The sequence below is a fragment of the Lolium rigidum genome, chromosome 3 (genome assembly GCF_022539505.1).
Source record: "Lolium rigidum isolate FL_2022 chromosome 3, APGP_CSIRO_Lrig_0.1, whole genome shotgun sequence".
In the NCBI taxonomy this organism is placed as follows: Eukaryota; Viridiplantae; Streptophyta; class Magnoliopsida; order Poales; family Poaceae; genus Lolium; species Lolium rigidum.
The window spans coordinates 361611209-361621828 of record NC_061510.1 but is presented as its reverse complement, the minus strand read 5'-3'; the positions used below and the strand labels follow the sequence as shown (position 1 = coordinate 361621828).

Genomic DNA, 10620 nt, shown 5'->3' with positions numbered 1-10620 from the left:
TAGTAAAGCGGGTAAGAAAGCAAATCCTAATATTTTACGTTACGACTTTGAGGCCCTATATAGATCACACAAATCTTTCCACTATTCCACCCAAAAAAAATTAGTCGTGTTTTCTATATAAAAAAATAGAAGCATGTCACCATCATTCGCATACGGTAATGCATGTAGCAGAGAGGTGCTAATGCGCCAAGTAGGCAACACATGAATTTCCTGAATTTTACCTTTTCCTTAAACGCGACAAAAGTTCTGCCCAGTACAGTTGTAAAGCGGGTAGCGACGCAATTTCCCGAACCGTCTACGTTACAACCTCAAGGTGTCGTTCGGAACACGTGAATATTTTCCTAATTACAAGAAACCAAACCAAGTTATTACCAGTGGGCGGAGGGTGTATCACCGGCCTCTGCATCGGTCGATGCAAATAGCCGTAATGGCAAAACTAGCCAGCAAAATCTTCTAAGATATTTCTATTGAATCACAAATAGACACAAGACAATTCTTCTAGTTTGACCAAGACCCAGAGGCCCCATTTCCACGCTGCCCATCTTGCCAAGATCCTCCCCTCCCTGCGTCGTGCGTTGCATCTCATATTCACCACATACCAAATGACCAAAAAAAACCATAGTACTAGGCTTCCTGCATGCTAATCTATCTGGCTGCGGTGCTGGGCAAAAAGAAATACCACTGCAAAAACAAAACATAGCAGCGGCAACAGCAATATCTTTGTTTTCTTTCTTTTAAGCACTGAACAACTGGGTCTTTCCAAGTCATTTTAGGGGGCTTGCTGCCGCAGCCCGCAGCAGCCTTGTTTGCTTCTTTCGTTGATCTCTTCTCCTTGATTTGGTGTAGATCCTGAAAAAGTCTTGTGTGATCTGCTGTTTCATTGAAAATTAGACGGTTACAACTTACCGATTCGTGGTCGGCGGCTACGTGCGCAAATACGTGGAGTTGCGAATATCTTGCAGGGTTGAGAGCTGTTGCATTGGCGACAGGGACCAATCGAGAGATCTCGTTGCGTCATACAAGTTATCTTCCACTACATCGTCGTGTATCTCCGCTTTGTTTATCCCGTGATCATCATCACCATCGTTGCTTACTGAGAAGATCGGACCACCCCTTATCAGATATGTTATGGGCTTTCATGGTATTACATTGTCACTCTAGTGGCAGTGCGTCCAAGGCTTCCAGCCACTCGCCTATATTCCAGTGAAGTCTTTTTTGCAATTTTAGTTGTTAGTTTTTCTCAATGCGAGGGCAGGTCGGACTTAGAAATAAAATCTAGTACACATATTTTTTTATAAAAGCACAAATACATTATATTGAAATTCAAATTTTTGAGTGAGATCCTAGGTCTCTACTCACCTCGGAATGGGTCTAACCTGGTAAGTCATATCTTATATGTTCCATGTTATCTAGTACATACTAGTAGATTATATATTAATAACATTTATTACAATTAATGTTTGCATGCAAATACTATAAAACTATGTGATGGGTAAAAGTAATTCAGAAAATGTGTGATGAAAACATTACAATGGGCAAAAGGGAGATAATTATTTTATCTTAGCTAAGAGAGGACGACTATATATTTCTCCTCCAAATCACTAATCCTAACTGGCATCCCCAAGAGATGACTAAATATCACTCTATTGTACATGCCGAAACTCAATAAAACATGAATTTCTTACTTTTTTCAAATGAGGCGAAAACTTTGTCCACCGTATTAATAAAGCGGGTAGCAAAGCAAATCCTCATATTTTACGTTACGACTTTGAGGCCCTATTTAGAACACGCGAATCTTTCCATTATTTCACCCAAAAGAATTAGTCATGCTTTTTATTAAAAAATAGAAGCATATTACCATTATTCGCATCCGCTAATGCAGCAAAGAGATGTGCTAATACGCCAAGTAGGCAACCACATGATTTTCCTAAATTTTACCTTTTCCTTAAACGAGACAAAAGTTTTGCCCGGTACAGTTGTAAAGCGGGTAGCGACACAATTTCCGGAACCTTCTACGTTACAACCTCAAGGTGTCGTTCGGAACACGTCAATCTTTTCCTACTTACAAGAAAACAAACCATGTTATTATCAGTGAGCGGTGGGACAGCCGCTGCATCGGTCGATGCAAATAGTCATAATGGTAAAACTGGCCAGCAAAATCTTCTAAGATATTTCTATTGAATCACAAATAGACACAAGAGAATTCTTCTCGTTTGACCAAGACCCAAGAGGCCCCATTTCCAAGCTGCCCATCTTGCCAAGATCCTCCCCTCCCTGCGTGTGCGTTGCATCCCATATTCACCACATACCAAATGACCAAAAAAAACATAGTACTAGGCTTCCTGCATGCTAATCTATCTGGCTGCGGTGCTGGGCAAAAAGAAAGAAATACCACTGCAAAAACAAAACATAGCAGCGGCAACAGCAATATCTCGGTTTGTTTTCTTTTTAAGCACTGAACAACTGGGTCTTTCCAAGTCATTTAGGGGGGCTTGCTGCCGCAGCGCAGCAGCCTTGTTTGCTTCTTTCGTTGATCTCTCCTCCCTCCGGAATTAGCTATCTCCTCCACCCCGTCATGGCACCACTCAGGGGGGCCAAGCGGCGGAAGCGGCAGCCCGAGAAGGCCCTCCCGGCGGGGGTGACGGCGCCGATGCCCCCGCCGGACGCCGCCGACTGGTGGGACTCCTTCTCCCGCAGGCTTGCAGCAGGTATACACGTCCTCTCCCTCTCTTTCCTCGCCCTGTTTCGGCCCACTGTTGCTCCTCGTCCGTCCTTAACCGTGCCCGTCCCTCATCTCGCCGTGGCCTCGACGGTTCCCGGTAATGCGCGGTAGCCTCTCTTTCCTCGGCGCTTAGGATTGTTCGTGCGCGGATTCCGCCGGCGCGTGTTGGATCAGGGAGACCCAGACCCCGCCGTTGAATTTGCACTGCCCGTGCCCGCACGCGTTCGATGCGTTGCTTAATCTGCTCCCGCGCCGCTCCTTAATCCGGGCGGTTAGTGTAAACGAATCTGCTTCGTTGCGTTGCGCTTTTCGGCGGTGGTTACGGCGTGCGGGAGCATGGGCAATCTTGGGGCTGGTGCTCCAGATTGACGCCATGGTGGTGCTTGCCAGGGCATGAACACTAACGGGTCGTGAATGCCGCTGGGCTGGTTGGTGTCCATCGAGTAGGGGATGTTGGGGAGAACGGTTAGTTTTGATGTTTCTGGGTTTCTTGGTTCGTTGTCTTCATTTCAGATCTATGGGCATGTGTGCAATGGTGTTTTGGGCCGGCGTGATGAACTCTGCAGGTCGTGTTGGTTGTGCCCATTATGTCAACCTAATCCAGAATAGGTTGCTCGACTGTTCATGCCTTGATGTCGCAAGAACTAATTGATCTTTTCTTTTCGAAGCATATGAAGTATAGTAGCTTATATTCTTTCCTGAAGAATTCAGTCAAGAAAAGTCATGTAGATGTTGTTGCTGACAATCGGCCTATCTGTTCACAGATAGTTGCCCCAACTTCCATAGTTCTTTTATTTGGGGAAGAATGCACATGATTGTCAAAAGGGTAATGTTTACTTTACTAATCATGGGAATTATATCGACAAGATTGCAACTCTAGTCTGTATAACTCATAGATCTTTTCTCAAAGTTAGCTGTGTGTTCAATGCAATACTGGACTACTCCAGTAACATTTAGATTCAGTAGGCCCTGTCAGCATGGTGTATGAGTATGAAGTGCAGGGGTCATAAGAAATAGTTGCCCAAGAGAAGTTTCCCTGAACAAGTGGCATGATATCGTACTCTCTTATGATCCATGTTTTCCCATGTCCTTTAGGCAGTGGATTTAGAATCCTAGAGTTCTAGGCAATGTTCTTGTCTGCAATTTACAGTGACTGTTGAAAATGAGCTTAATCACTGGAAGCATTGGTACTGAAATCTACGCGGCTATGAAGTCCCCTTTATGAACAGCATTTATCTTCTTTTTTTCAAATCTTTGCTAAAATAATATATGGAGTACTACTTGAGTTACATATTCAAATTTTAGCATCAAGTGTGATTTATTAACCAGATAACATGAATGATGAATGCAAGTGTGATTTACTAACCAGATACATCAAGTGTGATTTACTACTTGGATTCTAATTTAGTTTATATGTTTAGCTTGGAACGGTGGGCCTTCTATTGATGATTTGCTCGTAAACTTTGAATTGTATTTTTCAGTTATTCATCCAATTCGTTTTTTCTTAGCTTTAACATTTATTATATCAGTTTCCCAGCACACTCATATATTGTTAGTTTGCTCCAGGTATGCTAATACACTAAATTTGTCTATTATTTGGTAGAATTTTTCAACGTCCCGGTATTGCTGATTTGTTGCTTTGCTCTAGACACTTTTGGGCCGTACTCTAAGATTTTTAGTACATGTCCCTTCTAAGTATTAACTCACTGTAAGGCTAAGGTATCTTCTTTGTTGCCCAAAAGTATGTAAAAATGATAGGGATAAGTTTTCCTACTCAAAAGCATGGGAAGAATTAACCGAATCTCTTGGATTTATATATGTCTTCAATTCCCATTCATGTTTTCTTCATGGTTTGTGTTGCAATAAATTGTGATACATTCAGATTATGACACTACTGTCTGTTGTTTGCATAGGACACTACTCCAAAGAGTCCCAAAACTTCGAGTCAGTCTTCAGGATGTCGAGGAGGACATTTGACTACATTTGCGCGCTTATTAGCGGAGACTTTTCAAGAAAGACACAGGGTTTCAGAAATTTCAGGTTTGGAGACAAGACGATTCTTGGTTTGGAGGATCAAGTAGCTGTTGCTCTGTTGAGACTGACAACTGGCGAGTCACTTCTGAGCATTGGGAATCGCTTCGGGATGAACCACTCAGCCATCTCAAACATCACTTGGAAGTTTATCGAGTCCTTGGAGGATCGCGCAATCAATCATCTGAAGTGGCCTGACCCTGAGGAGATGGCGACCATCAAAGCAAAGTTTGAAAAGCTCCAGGGCCTCCCCAACTGCTGTGGCGCCATCGACACAACGCACATCCTAATGTGCTCTTCAGCTCAGCCTAACAGCAATGTCTGGCTTGATGGAGAGAACAGGAACAGCATGGTCTTGCAGGCCATAGTTGACCCTGACATGCGGTTCAGAGACATTGTCAGTGGCTGGCCTGGGAGCTTGGATGACTCATGCATCCTGCGTACCTCGGGCTTCTACAAGGTATGTGAGAAAGGCACAAGGCTGGAGGGGCAAATGGAGCTCCCTGGAGATGGGGAGGGAGCAGGGTCAGTTGTCCGAGAGTACATTATTGGGGATACAAGCTACCCTCTCCTTCCCTGGCTGATGACTCCATACCAAGGGCGCGACCTATCTCCGGCGAAAGCGGAGTTCAACAGGCGACACTCCGCCGCAAGAATGGTGGTGCATGGTGCTATGGCCAGGCTGAAAGAAAGGTGGCAGGTACTCAAGGGAGAACTGTGGAGGCCCGACAAGCACCGGCTGCCAAGGATCATCTACGCCTGCTGCCTGCTCACCAACATCATGATCGACCGCGAGGACTCAGAGAGGAACCGGACGTCAGCAGGGCACAACCATGACGACGGCTACATGCAGCAGTTCAGCGATGTGGCCGACGAGGGTGCGGTCGCGCAGAGGGACATCATTTGCCAGCATGTCAGCAGGCTCGGCAGCAAACTGCCGGAGTGATTGTTGCGCTCTAGCTGGTTGCTGCGTGTCTTCCTTTTTCTGCTTGACATGGAACAAATGGTATCTACATGTCACAGAATTGTTACCCGAATTTTTCGTTACTTTGGAGATGGCCTGCTTCGGTCGTTATTGGCATGAAATAGTTCATAGGATTGTTCGATTACTTTGAAGATACTCTGCTTTGGTCGATAGTATTGGCAGGCGAGGAATTGTTAATTGTTACAGTTCTACCTTGCAGAACACAGGAATTATCGCAGCATGTCTAACTGGTTCCTTATAACGCCTGAGACGTTACATGTTCATTAAGCTGTTTTCTATGATTGCAGAGATAGGACGTCAAGTCCAACCTCACGTTAGACGTGTTTGAGACTCGTATTGAGCGAGGCGTTTCATGGGAAAACGCAAGTGCTCATTACTCTGTTTCAAACTTTCGATGGACAGGAAATTCCTTATAGGACCAAACACTATTTTGAGCATAAACGTGCTGGATTATAAAAGAATTGCAGCTCACAAATATCGGTCACAACATAGGCTGTTGCAGGATTTTTAATGCACCAAAGGGAGGTGAAATAACCTCATCAGCATCTATACAGATCACAAGTTTCTTGAAAACTTCAAAGGATTCTGATCATCAGTTAGGCACTTAGGTTTACATCTCTGCAACGAAACGTTGGCGGCCACAGCAATAGATGAACTCACACACAAGATACAAGTCACTTTCTCACTTGCAAAACTAGGTGCGCGGTGCTACGAGAGGAAACCCAGAAATTTGATGCTAGCTCATCGTCAACCCAAAAGATGCCTACACACTAGTTCAGGAGAGACCTCATAAAGTGTTGTTTTGCTACCGCGAAGGCTTGGGTCACCGACTGCAAGTAGAGAAGAGAATAAGTCACCTGGAACTAGAAAAGTTTCATCTGAAATTGTTATCACAACTCTGTTATACATACCTGCTCAGCGTATGATCCAGCTCCTTCCGGTCCATGACCTGACACCTTCTCCGCTATCACATTACCATCTGTTTCCAGAACAATCCTGCACGGCCATTTGTGAGAAATCAAATAATGAATTACAGGTCCACAAATTATCAAAAAAATAACAGGCTGCCTAACCACAGACTATCTGTATTAGCATAGCGCAAATGCAAATTTTAACTTGAGGTCATGTTGCTCATCTCTTCAACAGCTCAAGAATACCTACTAATTTGAACAGCAAGCGTCCCTCACATTGAACCATTCTTTTCTTAGCTGATTGACCACAGCCTAATGAATATGCCACTTCTTAGGTAAAGTTAGCAAACAGTGTTGAATAGGGTGCCTAACCACAGATTATCTGTATTAGCATAGCGCAAATGCAAATTTTAACTTGAGGTCATGTTGCTCATCTCTTCAACAGCTCAAGAAATACCTACTAATTTGAACAGCAAGCGTCCCTCACACTGAACCATTCTTTTCTTAGCTGATTGATCACAGCCTAATGAGTATACCACTTCTTAGGTAAAGTTAGCAAACAGTGTTGAATAGGGTGCACTTGGACACGACAGTTTCTTGACAACAGTAGATAATCACTAACCATCCTATTAAGAACCACAAAACCAGCTCTCCCTAGTTAATTTCTTCTCTTTTCTACTCCCTCCGTTCCAATGAATAAGGTTTATATTATTTATGAAAAGTCAAACCATGTAAAGTTTGACCAAGTGTTTACAAACAATCATTAACATGCAAAATACAAAATCAATATCATTAGATACACCATGAAATATAATTTCATATGATATCTATTCTACTTGGCTTGAATTTTCAAAAAAACAAGGCTTATTCATTGAAACAGAGGTAGTATCAAGTATCAACTCTACATAGCCGATACTAGTTGTCCCAGGAAAAGTGTTAGATGAATTCCTTTCTCATGATGCTCAAAACTAGAAAAGAGTCAGTGCAAGTTGCAGGTGTCATTCCACAGGACAAAACAAAGGAGCCAAAGCTTAGCATAATAGCACATGGAAGCACGGGATTACCCTCCATCAACAACTTCGTCAATGCATAAAAAGATGAGATCCAGATTTTCAAGGGCGGTCCTTTTGTCTACCTTGCTTCTGGAACAAGAGAAAATACTCTCTTCGATTAGTAAAGCCAGGGAAAACAACCCGGCAACATAGAGTGCGACAAACACAATAAGAGGGAATTCCCGAACCTGAGAAGAATGCCAACAGCATCGGAAAAACCCTGAAGAACTGATGATAAAATGAGCTCGTTCTCTTCCTCTCCTCCAGTTACAAAAAAATGTAGGTCTTCGATGAACTTGTACACAACAATGTAGCCATCGAACATTACCACATCAGCTGCAAAACATGAAGCAGAAAAATATTTAATGAATGTATACAGCTGGATATTGGAACTAAAAAAACTAGCTTCTTAGCATGTAAATTGCTTCGTTAAGATATGCAGAACTATGAGAGTTACTAAATTACCAAAAACTAAGTTTAACCAACAAAAAGCAATACAGTAATAATGGCACCGAGCATCACTTAGAAATAGTGATTGGTGTCCTTTACATGTATACAGCTGGGTGATTGGAGCTAAAAAGACTAGCATAGTGAAGTACATTGTTTACATATGCAGAACTTTGACATTTACTAAAATTACCAAAAACTAATGTTTGAACAAGAAAAGGAAATACATTGTCCAGGCACTGAACATCACTTAAAAATTGGAAATACAGTCTTTTGCAAAACAAAAACAAAAAAGTGGTAAATTTTAGTAACAGGAGTGAATAGACTGCAGGAACATGATAAACTGTAGCCAACATGACAAACAGCTAGGCCCATTAGGTTGGCAGCGAGGTGCCAATCAATGTTCCCAGGAAGAGGGTCTTTGTTCCACACACAATCTAATGTATTTACTCTAATAGTGCATATATAAACATAATGAGAAGTAAATTTTCCCCATCTTTGAACGGCAATTCACCTTCTTCTGCTTTAGCACCCGGTTTCTGGGTTTTCACGAAGACAGACTTCTCGAAAGCCAACTTGGAGGCCGCGGAGGGCCACTCATCGCTGTAGTACTTCACGGCCACGCGTTTCCCTTCCAAGTCCAGCACAAGGATGTTCTTGACCGAAGGGCAGGAACCCTGCGGAGACCAAGGCCAACACCCGTGAGAAATGACTTGTAGCAAGCATAATTCAAGAAATTACACCTTCCACGACGGCTAATTCGCCGAGATAGAGTTAAATATTGCATTGGAAATACTGGATTTACCATCTCTTCTGGGGCATAAACCCTAAGTAAACCGAAGAAACAGAGGCGTGCGGTCAGATTACAGCGAGAGAGGGGAGAGGGCGAGGGGATTACCATCTCGGCAAGGCGGATTTGCGAGCGTGGGGAACCAGATGCGCGGTGGCCTGCCTGAGGGATTGGCTGATTGCTGGTCGACGGCAGGGCGAAGGGAAGGGAAGGCGACCAAGACGAAGATCAAGGCAAGAATGACAGGAGGAGAGTGGAGTTTTTTTTTGCTCGTGTATGTAAATAAATGTTCGTTGGCTGCAATATCCGGACCTGGCCCAAGCTATAGCAAAGGCTTATTGGGCCGTCGTAGGAAACTGGTAAATTGACTTATTGGGCTACCCTGTCTGGTTCATTATAAGAAAAAAAATTGTACTCCTAAACGTCTCCAAAGATGTTCGATGAAATGATTTATTTGTGCATATAGAGTTATCATTTTAAATTAAACTTTACTCGTGCACACTGCATATAGAGTTATCATTTTAAATTAAACTTTACTCGTGCACACTGCAGGTCTGCACTCCACAATATTCCCCTTTATTCTTTTTGAAACTTTTCTTATGTCCGGATTTCTCTTCTATAAAACGATAGGAATTAAAATGGTCAAGTGAGTCTAGTACAGTCTGAGGTAAAAAAAAACTAATATCCGAAGGCCTCAGCCCCATTCCATTTTCATTGAAAACGAAATGAACAAGTTAAGCATTTACGGCTCCAACTCGGTCTAACGATCAGGCTAAAGCCCATCCTACAATAGCTAATAAGAGTAATTACAATAAAACCTAGCCAGCAAGCTATATAGATTTAAATATCTTATTTATACTTTAGAGCTCATTCGAGCACTGGGCACACAGGCCAAAAACCCCTAGGCCATGATTAATACCATACACAGTGATAGATATGATGTATGCGGAAGAATATTTTACTTTCCACGCTACTTGGTTATATTTGTAAGAGCAGGGCCGTACCTACGAATTTAGAGGCCATGTGCCCAAAATAGTCGGGCCTTTCACCTAGTAGAAAATCTAACTATGAATATTAATTGACTCCAATATGGATGTATCTACAACTGAAATATGTCTAGATACATCCATATTTGGGTCAATTAGTATGAACCGGAGGGAGTATTACTTTTAGTCTGGGTTCTAAAATTCTCCTATACAAATGAAATGATTGAATTTCACCGCATTGTAGTGATTTCGATTTCCATTTCAAAGAAAAATACTCGTACTAGAATGTTTACTTGAACTCGGTTAAAACATAATCCAATATAATTAAATTTTGACAAAGTATGGAATCTATTTGAATCTATGTACTATTATAATTGCTCAAAAAAAATTGAGCAAAAATTATTTAGGTATCTATAGAAAATGACTTTTCATCAAAAGTGAGCCCATAACATTTTTTCTCTAAGAATTATGTTTGATTGTAGATGAGATCCTGCTAAGTGGCACTATATAAACAGTGTCAACCCTCACAATTTAAGAACTCAAGTTTTGTTGAATAGAGGAAGTGCATCCAGCTGAAAAAGAAGTCTTAAACTCTTATTTTGCTAATGTATCTTCAGGTTGAAACTTGAAAGGTGCTCTCTCTCTCTCTCTAAAATTTCTAATTCAGAATCTCAAATAAGATATATGTAAGCACAT

General features: G+C 42.2%; 2 protein-coding genes across 3 annotated transcripts; one reads left to right on the top strand and one right to left on the bottom strand.

Annotated features, from left to right (window-relative positions):
- The first annotated feature begins 2528 nt into the window (after positions 1 to 2528).
- On the top strand, positions 2529 to 5958 carry LOC124700428 (protein ALP1-like). Its single transcript, XM_047232561.1, has 2 exons — positions 2529 to 2708; positions 4636 to 5958. The coding sequence occupies exons 1-2, from the start codon at positions 2576 to 2578 to the stop codon at positions 5697 to 5699; spliced, it is 1197 nt and encodes a 398-aa protein (XP_047088517.1). The 5' UTR covers positions 2529 to 2575; the 3' UTR covers positions 5700 to 5958.
- A 255-nt stretch (positions 5959 to 6213) lies between these two features.
- On the bottom strand, positions 6214 to 9191 carry LOC124700427 (coatomer subunit zeta-1-like). Of its 2 annotated transcripts, none has more exons than XM_047232559.1 (6): positions 9047 to 9191; positions 8663 to 8825; positions 7890 to 8037; positions 7714 to 7791; positions 6650 to 6734; positions 6214 to 6568 (listed from the first exon to the last, which is right to left on the bottom strand). In XM_047232559.1, the coding sequence occupies exons 1-6, from the start codon at positions 9047 to 9049 to the stop codon at positions 6509 to 6511; spliced, it is 537 nt and encodes a 178-aa protein (XP_047088515.1). In that variant the 5' UTR covers positions 9050 to 9191; the 3' UTR covers positions 6214 to 6508. The 2 variants fall into 2 exon arrangements, with proteins under 2 accessions (XP_047088515.1, XP_047088516.1); XM_047232560.1 differs by having other exon boundaries at positions 7714 to 7788.
- Between the last annotated feature and the right edge of the window lie 1429 nt (positions 9192 to 10620).

Excerpts from the sequence above, each read along its gene's own strand:
- LOC124700427 (XM_047232559.1), bottom strand. Across the intron at positions 8,038-8,662 it reads GGGTGCTAAAGCAGAAGAAG|CTGATGTGGTAATGTTCGAT; the intron begins GTGAATTGCCGT and ends CATGTTTTGCAG. Across the intron at positions 7,792-7,889 it reads GCTGTTGGCATTCTTCTCAG|AAGCAAGGTAGACAAAAGGA; the intron begins GTTCGGGAATTC and ends CTCTTGTTCCAG.
- LOC124700428 (XM_047232561.1), top strand. The coding sequence starts at position 2,576 with ATGGCACCACTCAGGGGGGCCAAGCGGCGGAAGCGGCAGCCCGAGAAG. Across the intron at positions 2,709-4,635 it reads CTCCCGCAGGCTTGCAGCAG|GACACTACTCCAAAGAGTCC; the intron begins GTATACACGTCC and ends TTGTTTGCATAG.